Source organism: Thyridium curvatum (assembly GCF_004353045.1).
Source record: "Thyridium curvatum strain D216 chromosome Unknown NODE_36_length_377547_cov_81.061009, whole genome shotgun sequence".
Taxonomy (NCBI): domain Eukaryota; kingdom Fungi; phylum Ascomycota; class Sordariomycetes; order Thyridiales; family Thyridiaceae; genus Thyridium; species Thyridium curvatum.
Genome location: NW_022156791.1, coordinates 132,098 through 155,023, shown reverse-complemented (window position 1 = coordinate 155,023; position 22,926 = coordinate 132,098). Strand labels below are relative to the sequence as shown.

Below are 22,926 nucleotides of genomic sequence, written 5' to 3'. Positions count from 1 at the left end.
AGGATGGCATTGAGTCAAATGCTAATAAGGAACACAGGGGACCTAGTCAATTAGTGGTGCATGTTAGTGCATGATCCCCAGCATTGTTCGGTTGACATTTCCAGTGCATAGCAGCCAAAGTGCCCCCAAAAAAGTGGACCAGACCGGGGAACCAGGGACCACCCCTCGTGTCGGCCGAGGCAAAAGGATGGAGGAGCTTCACCACCAACCGCCTACCGCCGTGAGACGGACGCGACTAGCCGGCTTCGCCCAAATGTGTTCGTTGCACACTCACCCCTCGCCCGCCAGGCTAACAACTCCGCGGCCATCCACTCTTTCTTCTCTGGGCGAAGGAGAGGTCAATTTTCTAGCATGTAATCCGTTTGTGGAACGAGCAGACATCATCCTGCAAGCCATCTAACTACTCAATCCTGCCGGCAATCCCTCGCTCTCCGACAGCCTGCGACAAGGGCGATAAGCCCGATCCATATCCCAGTGCCGCGGTATCCCTGATAAGCCCGCCGGGGCACGTCACCACCATGGCCGACTCTGTCGGTGCGCATCTGCCTGGAAAACATCTATTCCCGGGCGAGCCGTGCTAACCATCTATTCCGTGACATCTGCAGACCGAGTCTTTGTCCATGCGCTCAACACCGTCAAGAAGATCCCCAAGACGGGGGCCACCCGGCCCCCGCCCGCAGACCGCATGCGGCTCTACGGTTTATACAAGCAGGCCATGGAGGGCGACGTGGACGGGGTCATGGAACGCCCATCTACAAAGTCGGGCATACCAGCTGAGGAACTGCGGAGGGAGCAGGACAAGTTCGACGCGTGGAATTCGCAGAGGGGTATCGGACGGACCGAGGCTAAGAGGCGGTATATCGAAGCATTGATCGAAACGATGCACACATATGCCACAACACCGTAAGCAAACATTCTTTCCGCATATATTGATGACAAAGACTGACACGTCTGGGCTACAGAAACGCTACAGAGCTTGTCGACGAGCTCGAATTCGTCTGGAATCAAATCAAGAATAATAGCCCGACATCGTCGGAGACCTCGCCTCGGAGTGCTGCCGCTGCGGAAGATACGGCCCCCGTCCGGACGTTCCAGCAGCCCCTTAGCGGGACAGAAGGCCCGATGAAGATCCTGAGCCCCATGAGCGAAGACCAAGAGGCTGAGCACGACTACCAGAGGCGCATAGCAGAAGAGGAGGAAGACGAGGAAGATGGAGAGTACGTCAAGAAAGGAGATAGGTGGTCGAAGAAGATGGAGCGCGCCATCGTCCGATTATCAGCAGAAATCGCAGCCCTACGGGAACAAATCACCTCGGGCCGGGAGTGGAGATCAAAGCGGGAGAGGAGCCCCGGGGCCTGGCTGAGCTGGTTCTTCTGGCTGATCACAAAACACTTTGCCATTGATTTGGTGATCCTCGCCATCGTTTTGATCTGGATGCGGAGGAGAAAAGACCGAAGACTCGAGGACCATGTCCGGGCGGCGTTGCGGATAGCACGGGAATATATCAGAAAGGTGCTTCCGTCTAGGTGACCGACTGCCAACCGCCTCAATGCTCTCCACAGCAGAGGAGAGATATCCTACGAACTGCTTCACAGCGCATCAAGAAATTAGACTTGGGGGTCCTATGCGCTTCCCGAGCGCCGATCTGGGCCTATTTGCTTCGTGCGTCTCCGACGCATTCCACCAGAAAACCGGCCCATGAACAATCCCCAATCAACACGAACACAACTCCCTGTGGCTCTTCACGGGGAAAATCATAATCAGCGAATAGTTGATGGGATGATCTGGTGATGGTGGTCGGTACTGTTTCCTGCTTCGAAGTGGACAACGCAAATCAAAGGGCATGTAGGTTATTTGCCTTCACCATGTCGTGGCCACCGAATAATACGTCCCTTCTGATATTTACGATTTCATTTATGATTGCATGGGCTGTCATCTAGAAGTGATAGAGCCAAGATAGATAAAACTATTACCCTCTCATCGAGGTTGTAAAACCGAACACTGTAGGCTGTCCCTTTCGCTAGCACTTGCATCAAACGACTTGATACTTGGTGGTCAAGGGGCTTGATCATACAAGACCCGATAGCATTTAGATAAGAGTGAATATCTGATACAATCTCCAAGATTACTCAAACTCTGGTGTTGTCACTTGTGACAAGTTGTCGTCCCTTCACCTAGACAATAAATTGTGGCTTGCGGGGCAGACAACCACATGAGTTACATTAACCTATCCAGTCCGACCAGCGAACAAAACCGAACCACCCCAACAACAACATTCACATTGGAGCGAAATCAGGCATACTCATAGCAATCCAACCTAGATCGATAACTACACCCTTGCATTGGCCTTTCGAAGAGCTCTTCTTCGAATCTTGCCCGCAATTTCGAGATCATTGTGGAGGGGACGAAGTCGAGAGTCCGGATCAGAGAGCCAAACAGTCACGATGGCAAGAGTGAACGATACTAGTGGCCGCATCGCTTCTGAAGCACAAATGGATATCGATTCCCATAATCCAGAAATTATCCAACCCACGGCGGAGGATGACGACGCGATGCTGCCCAGAGTGGTGAGCGTTGTTCCAGCAATCTTCGTCCCGGTGGAGATCGATTATACGGATCCCTTCACCCCTCCCAAGAATGGGGCCGAACGCGCAAGGATGGCTCTTGAATCCATTGAATTCCACCGAACCGGCGGCCTCAAGGGTTTCGAGCATCTCACTGAGCTCGAGCGGCGGCGGATTCTCGGGCAGGCCAGGAGATGGAAGTCGGAGCATGGCACTGAGGACAAGGAAAAACCTGGTGTTCCTCCGCAGGAGGTCGACGCGATGATTCGGTGCATGTCTGCGCCCCGAACGGCGGGTGTAGACTACAATACACCCACGGAAGGAGTCCCTCCTCCCAACTTCTTGGCTCATCTGGACAGACCTGACGAGGCGGACTCGCTGAGACAGCTACATCTGCTCGTGGAGCAGAGCTTGTGCCAACAGAAGGGCTACGAGGCGCACATGGACAAGAACAAGGCCTGCTGGACTGAGGTGCTGGAGAGAGAACAGAAGACGATGGAGCTACAGGCAAATAATGCCTCGGAGGATGTTGAGATGGGTTGAGACTTGGTTCCATCTTGGTCGTGGGCTATATGGTGCCGATGTCCCGATGTCTCTGGACTGGTTGGGGGAGAGAAAAGAAGCATAGATGCTTTGGTATTGCGACGCAGAGCGACAGGGTCATTCACTGCCCATATTGCCCATTTCAGCGAACAACGACAACCGGCTCATGCAAAGACACAATGCTGGTAGCAACACCGCGCGCTGCTTCAAGTCATGGAATCACAGGAAAATCTCAAATCGAGAATAATGTAGCAACCGGCGGTAAGAGGCCTTGAACATCGAGACACGATGTGTCTCTCGCATGCTTCCATAATCGGAGCTTATGATAATTTCTCTAGAGCACAAGATAGAGGAAGACTCGATAGAAGCAGTGGAATACCCGAAGGCATCGTTTGCTCAAGCTCACCTACAATAAAGTGTGCCCATGTACAATTTTTGATGAGAAAAAAGAGAGAAGAGAAAGGAGAGTCGGAAAAAATGGCGAGTGGGAATCTTAAGGTCTGGTGGCTCGGATAACCCAAGGCTCCGCTCGGCCAATCAGAGCGACGACAATCACGATTAACGCACTAGCGCCACCCATTCGGCTTGACGAGCATCTTTCTTTCCCAGACGTCAACATCTCGAGAGAAGGCCACTCAACCCGCCGCCACCCCTCGACATCCCTCATCTGCTCTCCCATATCCTCCGTCAGGACGGCACGATGCTGCGGCACACTCTAGCACGTTCGGCTTGGCGGACAGGCAGGCACGCCGCCAATGCCTCGAGAGCTTTTTCGGCAACAGCTCAGCGCCCGGCAGAAGTGGAACTGACCATTGGTGAGTGAATTGAGCTCTGCCCTCTTGCGATTGACCGCCGGCCATATGCTAACTGCTATCTAGATGGAAAGAAGGTCTCTATAGAAGGTATGCCGATGTGCAGGGTGGTGCTGGGAGTGCCTGTGGTGATGCTAACCTGTGACCAGCTGGGTCCGCCCTGATCCAAGCTTGCGAGAAGGCAGGCGTCACGATTCCAAGGTACGCATCTCCAATGGGCCCAATTATGCAATTGAGTCATTATACTGACGTTGGGAATAGATACTGCTATCATGAGTACGAGACCCTCGACCGTGCCGATTCCGAAAACCCTCACACAACCGATCACTGACAAATTGGGAACAGGAAGTTGATGATTGCCGGTAACTGCCGTATGTGCTTGGTGGAGGTCGAGCGAGCGCCGAAGCCCGTTGCATCCTGCGCCTGGCCCGTTCAGCCCGGCATGGTTGTCAAGACGAACTCGCCCCTCACACACAAGGCCCGCGAGGGTGTGATGGAATTTTTGCTAGCAAACCACCCTCTCGACTGCCCTATCTGCGACCAGGGTGGGGAGTGCGATCTCCAGGATCAGTCAATGCGATATGGTGCCGACCGTGGTCGGTTCCATGAAGTTGGTGGCAAGCGTGCTGTGGAGGACAAGAACATCGGCCCCCTCATCAAGACGTCGATGAACCGATGCATTCACTGCACGAGATGTGTGCGATTTTCCAACGATATCGCTGGCGCTCCGGAGATGGGCTCGACGGGTCGTGGAAACGACCTGCAAATCGGCACGTACCTCGAGAAGAACCTCGACTCTGAGCTGTCGGGCAACGTTATCGACCTCTGCCCCGTTGGTGCTTTGACCTCGAAGCCGTATGCCTTCAGGGCTCGTCCTTGGGAGCTCAAGAAGTCCGAGTCCATTGACGTGCTGAACGGTCTTGGCTCTGCTATTCGCGTTGACTCTCGTGGTCTCGAGGTCATGCGCATTCTCCCGCGTCTGAACGACGACGTCAACGAGGAGTGGATCGACGACAAGACTCGCTTTGCCTGCGACGGTCTTAAGACTCAGAGACTCACTCTTCCTCTTGTCCGAAGGGAGGGCAAGTTCGAGCCGGCTTCCTGGGAGCAGGCCCTGATGGAGATCTCCGCAGCTTACCGGCAGCTTCAGCCCCAGGGCAATGAGTTCAAGGTTGTGGCCGGTGAGCTCACCGAGGTCGAGTCCCTGGTAGCCATGAAAGACCTGGCCAACAAGCTGGGCTCTGAGAACCTTGCTCTCGACATGCCTTCTGGATCTCAGCCTATTGCCCATGGTGTCGATGTCCGATCTAACTACCTCTTTAACTCCAAGATCTGGGGCATTGAGGAGGCCGACTGCATGCTTATTGTTGGCAGCAACCCCAGGCACGAGGCGGCTGTCCTCAATGCTCGTATCAGGAAACAGTGGCTGCGTTCTGATCTTGAGGTTGGTCTCGTCGGCGAGACTTTCGACTCGACTTTCGAGTTTGAGCACCTTGGCACCGACTTTGCTGCCCTGAAGAAGGCTTTGGCTGGTCCCTTCGGCAAGAAGCTCCAAGCCGCCAAGCGACCCATGATCATTGTCGGCTCTGGCGTCACCGACCATGCCGATGCCAAGGCATTCTATGAGCTCATTGGCGGCTTTGTCGACAAGCACGCCGCCAACTTCATCACCGAGGAGTGGAACGGCTACAACGTCCTCCAGAGGGCCGCCTCAAGAGCTGGCGCTTTCGAGGTTGGCTTCGTCACGCCATCCCAGGCTGTGGCTGAGACCAAACCTAAGTTTGTCTGGCTCCTTGGTGCTGACGAGATCAACGAGGCCGACATTCCCAAGGATGCTTTCATCGTCTACCAGGGCCACCACGGTGACAAGGGCGCGCAGATTGCCGATATCGTCCTTCCTGGCGCTGCCTACACCGAGAAGGCCGGTACCTACGTCAACACTGAGGGCCGTGTCCAGATGACCCGTGCTGCCACGTCACTCCCCGGCGCTGCCAGGACAGACTGGAAGATCATCCGCGCCGTGAGCGAGTTCCTCGGCGCCCCTCTGCCCTACGATGATGTGGCCGCTCTTCGCGACAGGATGGTTGAGATCAGCCCGGCTCTGGCTGCCTACGACGTTGTCGAGCCCGTTGCGCTGAGGCAACTGAGCAAGGTGCAGTTGGTGGACCAGAACAAGGGCTCCAAGCCTAGCGGTGCTCCCCTGAAGAAGGTTATCGACAATTTCTACTTTACCGACGTTATCTCTAGAAGGCATGTTTGAACAATTGGTTGGATCTGCAAAGACACATATGCTAACAAATCCCTAGCTCACCAACAATGGCTCGTTGCTCAGCTGCCAAGGCCACTGGAAACCCCAAGACGGACTTCATGGCTCCTGGTATGACTGAGGACAAGCCGATGGGTCAGGTTGCTTATGGTGCATAGAGAAAGAGCATGGGCTGTAAGAGATGTGATACCGAAGGGTGTAGAGCGTGAAGAGAAGAAGCAAGAGGACTCGTCCAAAATGGCTGGCTCCCTTTTCGTTTGTCGATTGTGTACATATATGGAGTACAGGGGAAGACGAGTAAATAAATGTTTTTACTAATACGCCACATGTCCGACGCTGCATAGTCATTGTTATTGTCATGAGGTTGATGGTGGAGCTTCATGGCATTCATAGGCCCTGATCGAGGCCGGGTATCATTGGATTCGACTATCTCTCCACAAGCTAGGCTGCCGCCTCGGCAGGCTTGTCGCCGTTGGCATCTTCCTCCACTGCAGGAAACTCCCGATCTAGTGTCGAACGGCGCTGCTCTTCAACAGCCGGCGCTGCTCTCTCCCACGGTTTCCTCGGCGCAGCCATCTTTCCAAAGGGTGTCACATCCTATATCGCCATGGTTAGCACTTGTCTCATCTACCTGTTCTCACAGCGACGCATTGAATAATATTGCCCCCTCCTCGTTGAGACGTACCGGTGCGCGGGCAATGGTATTGGGAATCTCGCGGATGCCCTCGGGCGGCCGTCCGCTCTGCACCGCCTCGATGATCTTGGCGAAATTGGCCGGCTGCTGGGGTGCGTCGCCGCCCGCCGCCGAGCCGCCGGCGCCCGCCTCCCGGTTTATGCGGAGCTCCGTCCGCGGCGCGCTCTGCTGCCAGCTCGGCCCCGCGGCGGGCGGTTCCCACGCGGCGGCGAGCTGGGCGGTCTGCCGGTCGGCGTCGGGCCTGTCGAGCTTGCCGTCCGCGGCGAGCTGCTGCGCCGCGGCGTACAGGGCGGCGAGGACCTCGTCATCGACGCCGGGAGCGGCGGAGGAGGCTTGCCAGGTGTTGTAGGCGGTCAGGTCGATCTGGACGCCGGTCTGCGTCTTGTAGTACATCACGCGGCAGTAGGTGGATATGCCCCTGTGCGAAGGGTTGGGCTGGGAGAGTTGCGAGGGCCCGCCGAGGGCGGCTATGAGCGGCATCTATGAGGGTGGCGAGGCATGGGATGTTAGTGCTCGGGAGTTCGAAAGCTTGCTCGGCGTTTGTAAGTGAAGTGGGCATCGTGGCTTACAAGAAAGGCACGGTTCTTGCGCCAATTCCACCGGTCAAAGGTCTTGAAGACATCGTCTGGGTTCTGTAGGGATTGGATGTGCGCTATCGTTGCGCTGCTTGTGCTTGGAGGCTGTGCCATCTTTTGACAGATGCCTCTGGTGAGGTTGGAGATGTGGGCGGAGAGTTGGGCCTCGGGATGATGTGGAGGGGTCATGGGGAAAGCTGGGAGTAGCTGCGAGCTTATCGGCTTGACTGGCGATTAGATTGGATTGATAATTCGTGCTGTTGGGATTGAGCATGTGAGTGTGAGAGAGCGCCAATTTAGTGCTCAACGAATGGGTGAGCTTAGGCGCCGCCCTGCTGTAAACTGAACGCTGCATTGCCTGAAATTGAGACAACTTAGTGGAGGCTAGACGAACATTCAACCCCCCATGTTGCACCAGTGCTGCCCTCCTTGCTCTGTAACCCAAATCAAATCAACTTTGTTTGCACTCTGATAAACTTTGTTTCGTCCACAGTCCATGGGTTCTGTTCGAGGAATACAGCACAGAATTGATCCTCCAAGAGCGTCTTTAGATTCATTATTGCAAGAGTATCTTAATTGTTTCAAGGGTAGCATCTCGGCCGCTAATCTCGTCTCGGCGTCACGAGGGCCGATCTCCGCCGACTTTGCTCACTCGAAACTCGCCACGCCCCGGCAGGCCAGAACCTCAATTCCCCAGCATTCTACCCTAGAAACCTCTCTTTACGCCCCCCATGCGCTGCGCTGCCTTGAGGTTGTTCCGTACGACCTTCCAGAGCCCTGGCCGTGGCATCACAAAGCCTCTCCAGAGACTCAGCATCGCGCCCCTCGGAGGCCCGAGCAGCGCCCGCCACTTCGCCCGCCCTCGTCACCTTTACCAGACTGCTCGATACGTCTCCAACCGTCCGCGCCCTGAGTATGCGGTAGGCGAGCCGATACGGTCTTCAATGTACGCTCGCCGGCTCTCTGTCGCGCTCGTCTCGGGCCTAGTCGGCTACGGCGCCTGGTACTCGTACAAGGGCAACGGCACCGATCCCGCCCTCGCGGTCTCGAGGGCCTATTCTTCTGCCGGCAAGGCTGGCGATGCCGCGGCGCCCACGCGCAACGTCCTTGTCATAGGCGCCAACGAGTTGCACACGGGCACTTTCGTCGGCGACGGCCCCATCTCCAAGCACGTGGATGGCGAGGGTAGGAGGGTGCTCGAGATGCTGACACCCGAGCAGTCGACGCAGAAGATGCGCTCGTCGGAGGAGTCGTACTTTATCAACCGTGGGCAGGGCGTGGTCAGGTATGACCTTGTCCAGCTGCCTAGTAATGACCCCATCGAGGACGACCACGCCGAGAAGATCATCGAGGTCCCGGACAAGACGGAGGCTTCCAAGATCAACGACTGGATGTTCTGGGGGGTATTTGATGGTCACTCGTGAGTCAATTCCAGTTGTATTCTGGTTGCGCACACTTCATGTACACCTGACTTACGCAATTCCTCTTCCAGCGGATGGACCACGTCTGCGAAACTTCGGCAAGCTCTGATCCGATCAGTGGCCCAAGAGCTCAACGAGACGTACAAAGCTGCCCCCGGCGCTTTCCCGCCTCAGGATGCAATTGAAGGTGCTATCAAGATGGGATTCACCAGGCTGGACGACGAAATCGTCAACGAGAGTGTGCAAAAGGTTCTCAAACAGAAGTCCAAGATCGTGGCCGCGGAGCTTCTGGCCCCTGCGCTTTCTGGCTCATGTGCTCTGTTGTCTTTCTACGATAGCAAGTCCAAGCTTCTCCGAGTTGCCTGCACTGGTGACTCTCGCGCCGTGCTAGGTCGTCGATCCGAGAATGGCAAGTGGTCGGCCACGCCGTTGTCAGTTGACCAGACTGGGAGCAACCCGGACGAGGCTGCCCGCATGAGGAAACTCCACCCCGGCGAAGAGCATGTCGTCCGCAATGGCAGAGTTCTGGGCGGTCTCGAGCCCACTCGTGCCTTTGGAGACGCAAGCTACAAGTGGACTCGCGAGATATCCGACCGTCTCCGCCAGTCATTCTTTGGCCGGTCACAGTCACCGCTCCTCAAGACGCCTCCCTATGTCACCGCTGAGCCCGTGGTGAGCACCACCAAGATTGAGCCTGAGAAGGGTGACTTTGTGGTCATGGCCACGGACGGCCTTTGGGAGATGTTGACAAATGAGGAGGTCGTGGGACTTGTCGGGAAGTGGATTGAGAGCCAGGCCAGCTCAACCTCCAACTCACAGTTTGACTCTGTCTGGTCCAAGGTGTTTGGCTCACAAACAGGCGCACTTCCTGTAGAGGCAGGCAAGACTGGTTCTGGCGATGGTCAAAAGACGCCGTACCGCATGCAACAATGGGGCATCTCTCCGGACAGCAAGGACCGCTTCGTGGTCAAGGACAAGAATGCGGCTACGCACCTCATTCGCAATGCTCTGGGAGGCAAGAATGACGACCAGGTCTCGGCGCTGTTGACACTGCCGTCGCCCTACTCGAGGAGATACCGGTAAGTCCTGTCAGACCGGCGGCGGGCAAACGTTGCGCACCTCGTACTAACGAAGCATGTCTGTCTAGTGACGATCTTACTGTCCAGGTTATTTTCTTTGGATACGGAGAGAAGACCGGAGAGGTCATGGTCAACAAGGAAGCCACTGCTCCGGAGAAGCCAGAAGTCTTCAGTGCGAAGCTTTGATGGGCGACAAGGGACGGCGTTGCGCAGGATTACCACGGCCGGTTGTACAGCCTGGTGTCGGGTGCTTTTGCAGGCACTTAGCGTATGGGTTGGTGAGATCTGATTAGCAAAGCGTGTACATCAATACTACAGCACTATCCATTGTTATTGATTGGCACGTCTGGACCGCGGGTACACCCTCCTGCGCGATCTGCATCTAGAGCCTTGTCAACCCTCTCTCTCGCGCGCATCCTCCACATTTCGATGCTCTTACTATGGCGGTAAAGCATCGGCTCTGGTCTCTGTGATGCCGATGGCCAAAAAGGCGATGGTCACAAATGCAGCATGACGTCAACCAAACCGGGTGCTGTTAGCTCTGAAAAGTGATTCTTTTTTAGGAGCAAGCGCCCCGGTCTCGTACCTAGGCACGACAGTGGGCCAGTTCAGTCTGTGCCATACGGCAACGATGTCGCTTGCCGGAGGAATAGCACAAGAATCGCGGTCTCTGCAGAGGAGTACTTTGCAGACACGGGCACAGGTGACTGAAAGAAAGCCATGCATGCTGCATATGCATGAAACGTCAGTCAGGCGGGCACCGTTAGCGGGATCATCCTCTCCCTCTCGCTCGCCGGGAATTTGCTCTTCTGGCTGCGAGCCGCCAGGGGCGCGCAAGGAGCGGAACCTGTCTTGTGTGTCGTTCGGCGGTCTGTTCCTGCTGATCGCCTAGCGTAGCCGCATGGCATTGCTCCCAGTCCCATGCCGCCTCCAATGCTACCTAAAGTCACTAGCAAAAAAAAGCCGACCGGGGCCAGAGCCGTGCCAACTGCGTCATTGTTATCAGCGGGAGGTGTCAGAGCCAAAAACGTGCGTCTCGCGGTATTTATCGGCCGATCTGTTTGATAGCGTTTGGTGCTGTTCCTGCTTTTCGGTTTCCCCGTGTGAAGAGGCTCTCGGGCTAGTTGCATCTACAAGTATATGAGGTGCCTAGCAAGGTAGTCTAATTGGCCCTTTCTATGCCTGCGCCTGTGCCTTGACCCCGGTAGCTGCTTTTGAGTTTTCTTGCATTGCATTGGTGAAGGAGCTTGTCAGCGCCACCCACGAGATACGGAGAGCTACCTTAGCTGCAAGACGGAGTTTGCTGCCACCATAGCTGACTGGGTGGACCGCATGTACACACCCTCCACGCTCCTGCCACGCTGAACTACCGCTGCTCGAAAATTCACTTCCACCCTCTCTCCCTCCTTCACAACTCCATTTCTTCTTGCTTTGGGCACTGCAGTCGAGATCCCTCCCTCTACACTGCCAAGATGGTTGTGTTTGACGGCCACGAGTACCTCAGCGAAGAGGAGAAGCGCCTCAAGGAAGATCGCGAGCGCATCAAGTACTGGAAGAAGTGGGGTCCTTACGTCTCGGAGAGGCAATGGGCAACTGGTAAAAATACTGCTCCTAGGTGCTTTTCAGTAACTTGAGAAGACTTTCTGACCGTCCAATTGCAGTGAGGGAGGACTATAGTCCCGATGGTGATGCCTGGAGTCGTACGTATTCCTTTTATTGGGCGTGTTGACGCTTGTTGGAGTCACTGGATAGCTGACCCTTGGTGCAGACTTCCCGCACGACCATGCGCGATCTCGGACATACCGCTGGGGTGAAGATGGCATTGCCGGAGTTTGTGATACACACGGCTTCCAGAATATCGCTTTTGCTTTCTGGAACGAGAAAGAGTATGTTACTTCGAGATCTCAAGCTTGGTGGACGGGAATGATCTCGACTAACATGATACCAGTCCTTTCCTCAAGGAACGCCTCTTTGGTCTGTCCAACCCTCAGGGAAACCATGGCGAGAGTATCAAGGAAGCTCACTTTCACCTCGACAACACCCCTGTAAGTCAACGACAGCATTATGACATACTATGACCAAGTTGCTAACGATAGCTGCAGACTGTATGTGAGACCCAGCCAGCATGACGAGATTCAACGTAGAACTCACAACAGAACTAGCACTCCTACATGAAATACCTCTACAAGTACCCACAGGCCGAATTCCCGTATAAAGATCTCCGCGAGACCAACGCAAAACGAACGAAGCAGGACAAGGAATACCAGATCATTGACACGGGGGTCTTTGACCAAGACCGGTACTGGGATATCTTCATCGAGACTGCCAAGGAGGACGATGACCCGGACGAGCTTCTCTTCCGTGTCACTGCCTGGAACCGTGGCCCTGACCCTGCTCCCCTGCACATCGTGCCTCACATGTGGTTCCGGAATACTTGGGCCTGGGGTCGCGAGGCAGCTGACATGAAGCCCTCTGCAAAGATGTACGCCGATAATGTGGTCAAATCGAAGCATCACTCCCTTGGTGAGCGGTACATGCTGCTTTCGCCCTCCCCGGGTATTGGCCCGAGCGGTGACGATGTTCTCCCCGAGGTCATGTTCACCGAGAACGACACCAACTTCGAGCTTCTCTATGAGGGCAAGAACGAGCAAGAGCACGTCAAGGATGCGTTTCATCGCTACATCGTCGACGGCGAGAAAGAGGCTATCAATCCTGGTAAGACCGGGACAAAGTCTGCTGCTTGGTACGCCTTCAACGAAGCTGGCGGTGTCGGACCCGGAGAGTGTGCCGGTAGGTCGAAAACATGTCTGTTCTCTCTTGATGCTCGCTGACACACAGCTTGTAGTCGTGCGATTCCGGTTCTCGAAGAAGAACGAGACCTACCTGGACGAGGAGGAGTTCGACTACCTCATTGACAAAAAGAGGGACGAGGCGGATGACTTCTACTACCGAATTAGCCCCCTGCCCATGACCGATGACCTGCGGAACATCCAGAGACAAGCCTTCTCGGGCATGATGTGGTGCAAGCAGCACTACTACTTTATCTGGGACGAGTGGGCGAACGGTGACCCAACTCAACCGCCGCCCCCTGCCAGCCGAAAAGCTGTTCGCAACTCGCAATGGAAACACCTCCACTGTGACGACATATTGTCCATGCCGGACTCATGGGAGTATCCGTTCTTTGCCGCTTGGGACTCGGCTTTCCACTGTATTCCTCTGGCTATGATCGATCCGGATTTCGCCAAGAAACAGCTTGATCTATTCACCAGGGAGTGGTACTGCCATCCAAACGGACAGCTGCCTGCGTAAGCCCCAATTTGCATCCTGCTCTTGGCTCCATACAATTGCTAACGTAGAGACAATCAGCTACGAGTGGAACTTTGGTGACGTGAACCCACCCGTTCACGCCTGGGCAACATTTCGTGTCTTCAAAATCGAGCGCAAAATGTACGGGCGTCAAGATTTAGACTTCCTGGAGAGAGTCTTCCAGAAGCTGCTAATGAACTTCACCTGGTGGGTGAACCGTAAGGACCTGGATGGGAAGAACGTCTTCGAGGGCGGCTTCCTTGGCCTTGACAACATCGGTCTCTTCAACCGTTCTGAGCCTCTGCCCACGGGCGGTGTGCTTGAGCAGGCTGACAGCACGGGTTGGATGGCCTTCTACTGTCTGAACATGCTCAACATGTGTCTGGAGCTGGCAAAATATCGTCGTACCTACGAAGACATGGCCACCAAGTTCTTTGAGCATTTCATCCTAATCAGCGATGCTATGACTTTCAGGATGGGTCAGAAAGACGAGGCATCTCTCTGGAACGACGAAGATGGCTTCTATTACGATGCCATCTCTTGGGGCGGCCCCTGGATTCAACAAATGCCCGTACGGTCGCTTGTTGGACTGATTCCGTTGTACGCGACCATGACGCTCGAGCCTGAGCTGGTCAACAGGCTTCCTGCTTTCAAGAGGAGGCTGGACTGGTTCATGCAGAACCGGTGTGACATTGCCGAGCGCAACATGGCTTCCATCCGGAAGCGTGGAAAAGGTGATCGTATCCTTCTGTCAATCGTCAGCAAGGATCGTCTTGTCAAGATTCTGAAGCGTATGTTGGACGAGGACGAGTTCCTCAGTCCTCATGGTATCCGCTCTCTCTCGAAGTACCACAAAGAACATCCGTACTCTATGGACGTCAACGGACAAAAGTTCTGTGTCGGGTACGTTCCAGGAGATTCGGACAGCGGGCTTTTCGGAGGCAACAGCAACTGGCGAGGCCCCGTGTGGATGTGTGTGAACTTCCTGCTTGTGGAATCACTTCAGCGGTTCTTCCTGTTCTTCGGACCAGACCTGCAGGTGGAGTGTCCTGTGGGCTCAGGTGACTATATGCACCTGGGCCATGTCTCGGAAGAGATCCAGCACAGACTGCAGCACCTCTTCGCTCGTGGCGATGATGGGCGACGAAGCATCAATGCCGGCGATGACCGTCTTGATTTCGACCCCTACTGGAAAGACAACTTGTGGTTCTACGAGTTCTTCGATGGAGATAATGGACGTGGTCTGGGAGCCACCCACCAGTGCGGATGGACTGGCCTGATTGCCCGCATGATCCATGATACTGGGTAAGGACTCCTTACACGCGTTGCAACTCTTCATTACAGATGTACTAACACCCACATACAGTATCTCCTGCCGCCTCCCACAGACCCCACGCACGCCGTCTGTCGGCATGGCTCACTACTTTGACGACATCTTCCACCGCAACATCAAGGACAAGGACGGTATGGCCACGCCCCGCTCCCCGACGATGCCGCGGATCCGCCGCTCCTCGACGACGCGGTCCATCGGCGCCCGCAGCGACTTCCCGGACGGGGAGTCCGAGGCCGACGGCGACGAGAGCGCCGTCTCGACGCGCCGGCCGTCGCGGACGAGCTCGATCTTCTTCACGGACGACCCGGACCGCCTGCGCCAGCGGGCCGAGGCGGACGAGCACATGCACCACTACATCACGGAGCAGCTGGAGCGCGTGCGGTCCGAGAGGAGCGCCGCTGGGTCTGAGACCGGTGACGAGTTTGAGGCGCATGCTGCTGAGTGAGACACTAGGCGCGGTGAATCCGTGGGATGTGTCTTTGTTGACAGGTCTCGTGATGCCTGGTACGCGTACTCTCCCATCTGAGTGAAGTGGGTTCCGGTATTAGGAGGGGGTTTGTGAGTTGAGAGCATGACCCCGGGTAATAAGTCGAGTCAAAAGGGATGTTGCAAGGAGGAATAAATATACGATATAAGCAGTCATATGGGTTCTATTAGAGATATTGGAGGTGTTTACTAGGTCTGGGGTTCCGTTTCATAGAGAATAGAAAATTGTTGGTCAAAATACGTCTGAGCTGTGATTCATGATCGCTGTCGAATTTGCCATCGTATCTTGCTTGTCCTCTTCCTCGGATAGTTGCCTAGACCCAGAGAGGCTTGCGGGATCAGCAAAGAGCCTGGTCACAAAGGCTTCATCAATAAGAGGGCGCGCATGCATGGGAAAATGCTTCTATTTCAAGGCTCTCTTATACACATGGTCCAGCTGAGGTAGCCTCTAGATACTGGCAACAAAAGCCGGGCCGTCCGTCTGGGCCTCTGCGCCCTCCCCTCTGCTCTCCCCATTTCACAACTCATGCCTGACAAATGAAACAAATCGTCGTGGCTTGCCTCCCCCATCCCCCATCTCGTCATCTTTTTTTCTCTCGACTCTCTTGGAAAGGTTGTTTGTGTGCAGTGTTTAATTTACAGGGAGTCCGTGAGGAGCTTGTTCATCTTGGCGAGCTTGGAGGAGACGCTGAGGTCGATCGTCCGGTCGCCAATGTTGACGACGAGGCCGCCCAGGATCTCGGGGTTGACCTGTATTGAACAAGTGAGTCAGTACATCTTCTGCTTTGAAATGGGCAGGCTCTTTCTCGAGCAGACCAGTCAACTGGTTTGGGAAGGGCAGCGAACCTCGTTGGTGACCTTGAGCTTCTTGCCCTGGCCGACGTAGGGGGACTTGGCAACAGCGGTCTCGAGGCGGTTCAGAGTCTTGTTGTCGAGGGCCTATAGCAAGCAACCAATTAGCATTCTCCAATCTCAAGACACATTTTTGAACCGGAGCATCTTCGAGCATTGGGAACCAAAAACGATGAAGGATGAAAAACCCACCTGAGCGCTGGTGACAGTCATCTCGACCTCGCCGCGCGAGGCGCTCATGAGCTCGCCAAACTTGGCGCAGACGCCCTCGAGCAGGCCGAGGCGGTTGTTCTCGGCCAGCGTGGCGAGGAAGTTCTTGACGGTCTCGCCCTGGGCGCCGGCCGACTTTTGCAGCTCGGCGATGATGGCCGACTTGTCGTCGGCGGTCAGGGTCGGGGCCGACAGGATGGTCGAGAGCTTGGCGTCCTTGCTGACGATGTCGCCGAGGGAGGCGAGGGCCTTGGCCGTGGGCTCGAGGGACGACGTCTTGACGGCGGCCGTGTACTAAATGACGCAGGAATTGTTAGCCCGTTGTCCTTGCTTGTGCGATTGCCCGAGGCTCTCCAGCCGGTCAATCCATCTCGGGGATCAATCGCCCGCCCCATGTTCGCGCCGGGGAACCCAATTGAGACGTACGAGGGCAGTGGCATAGGTGCCATCGAGGCCGAAGAGGGCGACGGGGGCCTTGACGTTCTCGTTGGCGCCAGAGGCGGGAGCGGCATAGAACCGGGCCTGGGAGGCAATCGCCCGCTGGGGAGCTGCAGACCGGGCTGCGCGGAGGACCTGTCTCGACAACATGGCGACTGAGGGGAGGATCTGGATTGGGAGGATGGCGGAACCTTTGGGGGGGAGTTGTCTCTTCTCGTGAGGCCTAGCTCGGGTTTTCCAGGTTCGAGGTTTGGTCGTTTCGGCAATGGGGGTGGATTCTTTCTGCCTCAGGCGCCAACTCACTCGGGTGTGCTAGGTAAAATTTCTAGGCGCAACGGAAGACAAGCTCGATGGATCAGCATAATATTTTGTACACGCTTATGCTAGCGCATTAGTGATGCATCTTGCATTATTCTGCACGTAGTATGATCGATGGAGAGAATGCGGTCTCACAACGGGTGCCAGTTCAATTCGCCATGACAGTCCATCGTGCATAAGGGAATCTGAATTGATTTTGTCATACGTCTAACGCCTTGATTCTTGTACAATGCCATGCTCGGTGGGAAACCCATTCATCCAGGACCTCAACTTTCTGTCCAGATGGCGACGCCCTGCTCATTACCCAGTGTCTACCCATGTCCAATGGGCTCTCGCTCTATGCTCCATTCGAGAATGACCATACCCAACGCCTTAAAGGAAAGAAACCTCAAGAATACTGATCCTCCAGACACCCATGCCCCGAGGGCGCATTAGTCGCTCCTCAGCATGCTGTCGACCAGATCGCCCAGCGGGCCCCAGAAGTCCTTCCCGCTAGCGAGCCCGTGCTCGTCAATGAAGAGGACGTACTGCTTGAAGCTCGTGTTCAGGTGAGGCTCCAGGCCGAGCTCGCGGATGACGGGATAGTGGTGGCAGTAGATGTGGGCGTAGACTCGGTACATGCGCTTGAAGATCTGTCGGACCAGAGATGGGAAGGTCTTGGGGAAGGGCACTCCAATCCGGCTGGGGAGCACCGCCTCGTTATCGATGCTTCCCTGGACCCAAGCCATGAGCTGCTCAATGTACTGGGGTGCAGCCATCTTGGTCGGCCGCTTGTAGTTCTCGTTGTCTTGCCAGAGGTATTCGAATCTGCGGCGAGGTTAGAACGGCTCGTTACGTATGCTAGCCAAAGAGGTTGGGGCCACCCACTCGTCGGTTGCCTTCATCTCGGGGCACGACTGCGGTGAGCAGAACTCGGTGATAGCGCCGTACAGCAAGTTGATCTGGTTGTAAAAGTCCACCACTGCGCGTCAAGAGTCAGCGAATGCTCTATCGAACAGCACAGAACGGAGGCAGTCGATGCTTACTGTTTACTGCCAGCCATTCATTCTCGTCTTCGCCTTCGGGAAGCTTCACCACCTTGCGCAGACTGCCACCGCCCAGCGTGGCCTCTGCATATTGTCGAAGCTGGTAGCTCGTGGCGCCGCCCTTGCCAGTGACCCGGGGCCGGAACTGGTTGCGCGTACGCGCGTTGCTGTGATGATGGTGTCAGAACGACAAAGGCGCAGAACATATTGCCCCAACTCCCGCGGTGAACCTATACTCACACCGTAGTCAACAGCGAAGTCATGCTGGCGCCGGTACGGGCAAACTCGCTGCGTCGAGATCGAGACCTGTGAGCCTCTACTTAGCGGGGTAGCTCAATCAAGATGCGCGACGCAAGATAGCAAGCGCAGAGGTGGATCGACATACGTTTATTGCCGGTGGTGCTGAACGAAGCAATGGGATGGATCCTCGTAATGAATGGGCTCGGTGTTGCTGCAGCGTTGCTCGCGGTTGATGCACCTGGCTTGATCAGGGAGGGTTGATGTCAGGTCGCAGATGGATGGAGATGTGGCCCGGGGTGTTTACGGTGTTGCTGCTTTGGGTGGTTGCCAGGGGTCGCTTTAGTGGGTGGGTGGTGGGTTTTGTGGCACTCCTCGTCACCCACTCTCCCACTGCAGCCGCCGCCATTGGGTTGTCACTTTAGCACATCCGTTTGGCGGGGAATGCTTGTCACTTGTCATCGCCTGCGAAGCGACAAGCAATCTCCTTCAAACTCAACCTCACGAAGGTTCCTGGGCTGGGACATCATGCACGGACAGCCATTGAACTTGATCTTGACCTTATGAATCTCTCCAGCAAATGCAAAGCTGCAAGCCGATGATTCAAAGGACATATAGGAGTAATACCCGTTCGCTTCCACCCTGTCCAAGCTTTGCCTTTCTTTCTGCCTTCGAGAATAACTCCCGTCGGGCCAAGAAGAACCGAGAGCCACGAACCCCGCAACATGGGGGGCCGTTTAGCAAGTGCACTATCCCATTTCCCAGCATGAGCTTAACGGTTTAAGTCATGATCACCCCCCTTCATCTCGTGCTGATCTCGTCGTCTGGTGTACCGGCCGTCCGGATTACGGACAATTTCATCCTACGTTGCCGTCTGCGCAGTCCGGGGCACTCACTATGTCGTTCTGGGTCGACCTTGTCGGATCAAGGGCTGGTATATAGCCTCAATCTCACCGCATGGCGTTCTGTATTGCAAGTTCGAATGGTGGCTGTTGCCCTGGTCAAGTATGCAAGCAATTGAGCCTTCGGCTTGGTCCCTAGATGCTTCACGATGCGTGACCTCTTCGTCTCCCTCCTGTTCCTGTATCCGCTCGTCGCGGAGTCCAAGACGTGCATCCCCCGACGCAGAGTCGTGCAGGCCTTTAATCCCACGCGTAATGCCAGCTCCGATACCACCCCATTTCAAGTAGGAAATGGGAACTTTGCCTTCGGTGTTGACGTGACCGGGCTACAGACGTTCAAGCCGTTTGGAACATTGTCAACCTGGGGGTGGCACAACTTTAGTCTACCAACCACTCCCGGCCAGATGTCTCCAGAAGGTCAGTCAGTAGGTGAAGGCCCATTATACTTGCCTATGTGCTGAAGTGTCTGCAGACTTCCGTGGACAGGATATCTGGACTCATGGTCGACTTGTCAATTACAACAACCCAACAAAGGCTCAAAACGACATCTCTCAATGGCTCATCAAGAACCCGCAACGCCTCAATCTCGGCAGGATAGGGTTCTCCTTCTGTGGAGCAGACGTTGCCGAAGCGGACCTGGAGCAGAAGTCTCAGGTGCTCGATATGTGGTCTGGCAAGATCGTGTCAACCTTCGTTTACAAGGGCAACAAAGTCGTTGTTGAAACTCGAGTCGACCCGGACTCAGATGTTGTGGGAGTGCAGGTAGAATCCAAGCTACTCCTCTCTGGTGACCTGGGTATCTTCTTTGACTTCCCCTACTCGGACATCAACAAGTTCGATGCACCGTACGTGGGTGTTTGGAACGCAACCTCGAGCCATACCACGACTTTACGTGCTTCTGGCAATCAGGCCACCATTCAGCATGTTCTTGATAATAGCAGCTACTTTATGGCTGCACAATGGGAAGGCGACGGTGCTGTCTCTGCACCCCGGGATGGAAGCCACCGTTACACACTCAAAGTATCTGGAAGCAACAGGCTCAAGTTTACCGCTGCATTCTACGAGAAGGACGAGATCAAACCCCCTACGACGGATGAGCTTGCAAATGCCACTGATAAGTGGTGGAGAGGTTATTGGAGAAGAGGAGGTTTCGTAGACCTAACTGGCACAAAGACGGGCAACGCCACCGAGTTGCAGAGGAGAGTACTGTTGTCGCAGTACCTCATGGCGGTCAACAGTGCTTCAACAAACCCGCCACAAGGTATGTTGGGCAACCAATTGTCTACGTGAAGAAGATCATCTTACGGTTTCTGACTTCTCTCATAGAGTCTGGTCTCGTAAACAACGGGTGGTACGGAAAGTTCCATGTAAGTGTTGTCCGTCCCCTTTCACTTGTCAAGTGAAGCACTCAGCTTACACACCATTGACAGCTCGAGATGTACCTCTGGCACAGTCTCCAGTTCGCCCGCTGGAACCAGTTCCCGCTCCTCTGGAGAAGCTCTCCCAACATGTACCGGAGATTCCTCGACTCATCTGTCATCCGCGCCAAGAACCAAGGGTACAAAGGCGCCCGCTGGGGCAAGATGACAGACCCCACGGGCCGCAGCGCCCCGGGAGAGATCAACTCGCTTCTGATCTGGCAACAGCCGCACCCCATGTACTTTGCCGAGATCGACTACCGGTCGTTCCCAAACGCCACGACGCTGGCGAACTGGGACGCCGTCCTGACCGCCACCGCCGACTTTATGGCCTCGTACGCCTTCTTCAACGAGTCGACCGGCGTCTACGACCTGGGGCCGCCGCTCTACCCCGTCTCGGAGAACGGCGACTACAACACGACCATGAACCCGACTTTCGAGCTGGCGTACTGGCGCTTCGGGCTCGACGTCGCGAAGCGGTGGAAGGAGCGCCAGGGCCAGCCCGTGCCGCGGGAGTGGGTCGCTGTGCGCGACGGGCTGGCGCCGCTGCCCGTCCAGAACGGCACGTACGTCGTCTGGGAGGGCATAAGGGACATGTGGGTCGACCGGGACACCGTCTACGACCACCCGGCCATGGCGGCCATCTACGGCCTGCTGCCGCCGCCGCCGCCGAGCAGCGGCCCGCCGCTCGACATGGACGCGCTGCGGGCCACGGCGGCCAGGATCAAGGAGACCTGGGCGCTCGACCGCTCGTATGGCTGGGATTTCGCCATGCTGGCCATGAACGCGCTGCGCCTCGGCGACGCGCGCCAGTGCGTCGAGTACCTCTTGCACCCGGCCTTCCAGTTCGACGACGCGGGCTACCCCCTGGGCGGGACGCGGGTCGCCACGCCCTACTTTCCCAACTCGGCGTCCCTGCTGCTCACTGTGGCGATGATGGCCGGCGGGTGGGACGGCGCCGAGGGCATGCACTTCCCCGAGGGGTGGGACGTCAAGGTCGAAGGGTTCATACCTGGTCTGTAGAGGTCTAAGTTGCACTATGAAGGAAAAGGGGGCGTGACGTATATAGACAAAATGGAAAAGCCATTCGTTGAACATGAGCACCTTTGGTCTGAATTTCCTGATTCTAACGGTGAAAATTACAATACTTCGTCGAGTATTGTCGGTTGGTGCTGTTCCGGGAGGCGACACCGAGGTCGTCCCCGATGATCCGGCGGCATTTCACAATATTCTGCTGCCGGATCCACCAGTCTGTGTTCTATAGAGGGCTTTATAGGCTTCCGAAAAGGGTGCGTGCCGTCCTCTCGACGCATGAGGTGTTGATGTATCGCTGTCCTAGCCCCCCGCTTCCGGCCCCCTTCCTTCATCTTACTAATACAGAGGGTAGTCACTGATCACAGTAGGATCTCGCCCATGTTCTCGCCCTCAAAGCCTATGCTGGCCAGCTTCTTGATCTTGTTCTTCTCCTTGGACTTGTCTGCGGCGGCCTTGGACTCCAATATCGACTTGACCAGCTCATATTCGGCCCTGTCGTAACCGACGGGGTCCTCGTCGTCCTTGTCGAGATCAATCTCGCCGAGTAGCAAGACGTTCTCACCTCGGACGATGTAAGTGCCGAGAGGGAAGTCAGCGTAGAGACCGCGCTTCTCGGCGCCGCCGGGTGCGCCGTTGTCAGGTGCGAGCTCTGGCGGGACAAATTTGCGCTCGACAGCAGACTGCAGTACGAGGTTGGCTATGTGACAGTGTTCTCGGTCAATCGCACGTCTCTTGGAGAGTATAAGCCCCATGCGCCAGGAGAAGGCCTACCAAACTGGTCCCAGCTGCGGAGGATGCCGGTCATCTTCTTGCCATCTCTTAGAACAATCATGAGTTTCTCTGCAGTCCGATAGTATTGTCAGCATGCTACTATTCCGCTCTCGTCTTGGCCGGGGACAACACAAGAGCGTGCCCCATAAATGGTGAGTCCACTGACTGTCCGTGAGGTCGAGAAGCTGCGCGGCTGTCGTGAACATCTGCGCAGGGAGCTGAGGCTGCTGCGGTGGCGGGGGAGGACCGCCGAGCATAGGGCCCGGGGCACCCTGGGGACCGCCGCCGGCGCGGGGCGGCCCCGGCTGGGGAGAGTCTGATATTGTCAGATTCTCCATTTACGTGCTGGGAATCTGGAGGTGGACTGGGGTGTTCCGGGTCCTGCACTTTTCCATCGAGCGGTTGTCAAGTCGGGCTTCCAAGTCGGCCGCTATAGGAGGAGCATGTGACGTGTAGGCGGGCTCCTGGTGCTACGTGGGGGTTGGTGTGTTGGTGATTGCTTGATTGTCCCTTTCGGCGGTAGGGAGAGAGTGAGGTATCACTACAGGAGCATAGCAAGACCAAGGGTCCTTCGGGCGCAATTCCCGATATCTGGTGGTGTCTGAGTGGATGGAGTGGGTGGAACACGGCGGCCCTGTGAT

At 55.9% G+C, this 22,926-nt stretch overlaps 10 protein-coding genes across 10 annotated transcripts; 6 read left to right on the top strand and 4 right to left on the bottom strand.

The window, feature by feature from the left end:
* Positions 1–518: 518 nt before the first annotated feature.
* Positions 519–1,530, top strand: E0L32_006389 (uncharacterized protein; the record flags this gene model as incomplete). Its single annotated transcript, XM_031141017.1, has 3 exons — positions 519–534; positions 606–903; positions 963–1,530. The coding sequence occupies 3 exons, from the start codon at positions 519–521 to the stop codon at positions 1,528–1,530; spliced, it is 882 nt and encodes a 293-aa protein (XP_030994900.1).
* A 914-nt stretch (positions 1,531–2,444) lies between these two features.
* Positions 2,445–3,107, top strand: E0L32_006388 (uncharacterized protein; the record flags this gene model as incomplete). Its single annotated transcript, XM_031141016.1, has 1 exon — positions 2,445–3,107. One exon carries the CDS (start codon positions 2,445–2,447, stop codon positions 3,105–3,107), a length of 663 nt encoding a protein of 220 aa, XP_030994899.1.
* Positions 3,108–3,807: 700 nt separating this feature from the next.
* On the top strand, positions 3,808–6,179 carry E0L32_006387 (uncharacterized protein; the record flags this gene model as incomplete). Its single annotated transcript, XM_031141015.1, has 4 exons — positions 3,808–3,922; positions 3,986–4,009; positions 4,069–4,120; positions 4,265–6,179. The coding sequence occupies 4 exons, from the start codon at positions 3,808–3,810 to the stop codon at positions 6,177–6,179; spliced, it is 2,106 nt and encodes a 701-aa protein (XP_030994898.1).
* Positions 6,180–6,626: 447 nt separating this feature from the next.
* Positions 6,627–7,643, bottom strand: E0L32_006386 (uncharacterized protein; the record flags this gene model as incomplete). Its single annotated transcript, XM_031141014.1, has 3 exons — positions 6,627–6,782; positions 6,871–7,359; positions 7,449–7,643. 3 exons carry the CDS (start codon positions 7,641–7,643, stop codon positions 6,627–6,629), a joined length of 840 nt encoding a protein of 279 aa, XP_030994897.1.
* Positions 7,644–8,185: 542 nt separating this feature from the next.
* Positions 8,186–10,140, top strand: E0L32_006385 (uncharacterized protein; the record flags this gene model as incomplete). Its single annotated transcript, XM_031141011.1, has 3 exons — positions 8,186–8,874; positions 8,947–9,954; positions 10,023–10,140. The coding sequence occupies 3 exons, from the start codon at positions 8,186–8,188 to the stop codon at positions 10,138–10,140; spliced, it is 1,815 nt and encodes a 604-aa protein (XP_030994896.1).
* A 1,286-nt stretch (positions 10,141–11,426) lies between these two features.
* Positions 11,427–15,038, top strand: E0L32_006384 (uncharacterized protein; the record flags this gene model as incomplete). The annotated part of the gene is made up of 9 exons (XM_031141010.1): positions 11,427–11,550; positions 11,616–11,654; positions 11,723–11,840; positions 11,903–11,999; positions 12,051–12,059; positions 12,117–12,744; positions 12,800–13,259; positions 13,321–14,565; positions 14,627–15,038. 9 exons carry the CDS (start codon positions 11,427–11,429, stop codon positions 15,036–15,038), a joined length of 3,132 nt encoding a protein of 1,043 aa, XP_030994895.1.
* Positions 15,039–15,715: 677 nt separating this feature from the next.
* On the bottom strand, positions 15,716–16,729 carry E0L32_006383 (uncharacterized protein; the record flags this gene model as incomplete). Its single annotated transcript, XM_031141009.1, has 4 exons — positions 15,716–15,829; positions 15,926–16,018; positions 16,124–16,435; positions 16,568–16,729. 4 exons carry the CDS (start codon positions 16,727–16,729, stop codon positions 15,716–15,718), a joined length of 681 nt encoding a protein of 226 aa, XP_030994894.1.
* A 599-nt stretch (positions 16,730–17,328) lies between these two features.
* E0L32_006382 (uncharacterized protein) lies at positions 17,329–18,185 on the bottom strand (the record flags this gene model as incomplete). The annotated part of the gene is made up of 4 exons (XM_031141008.1): positions 17,329–17,704; positions 17,765–17,858; positions 17,923–18,089; positions 18,163–18,185. 4 exons carry the CDS (start codon positions 18,183–18,185, stop codon positions 17,329–17,331), a joined length of 660 nt encoding a protein of 219 aa, XP_030994893.1.
* A 1,025-nt stretch (positions 18,186–19,210) lies between these two features.
* On the top strand, positions 19,211–21,502 carry E0L32_006381 (uncharacterized protein; the record flags this gene model as incomplete). The annotated part of the gene is made up of 4 exons (XM_031141007.1): positions 19,211–19,478; positions 19,534–20,322; positions 20,388–20,428; positions 20,492–21,502. The coding sequence occupies 4 exons, from the start codon at positions 19,211–19,213 to the stop codon at positions 21,500–21,502; spliced, it is 2,109 nt and encodes a 702-aa protein (XP_030994892.1).
* Positions 21,503–21,873: 371 nt separating this feature from the next.
* E0L32_006380 (uncharacterized protein) lies at positions 21,874–22,623 on the bottom strand (the record flags this gene model as incomplete). The annotated part of the gene is made up of 3 exons (XM_031141006.1): positions 21,874–22,211; positions 22,286–22,354; positions 22,452–22,623. 3 exons carry the CDS (start codon positions 22,621–22,623, stop codon positions 21,874–21,876), a joined length of 579 nt encoding a protein of 192 aa, XP_030994891.1.
* Positions 22,624–22,926: the final 303 nt, after the last annotated feature.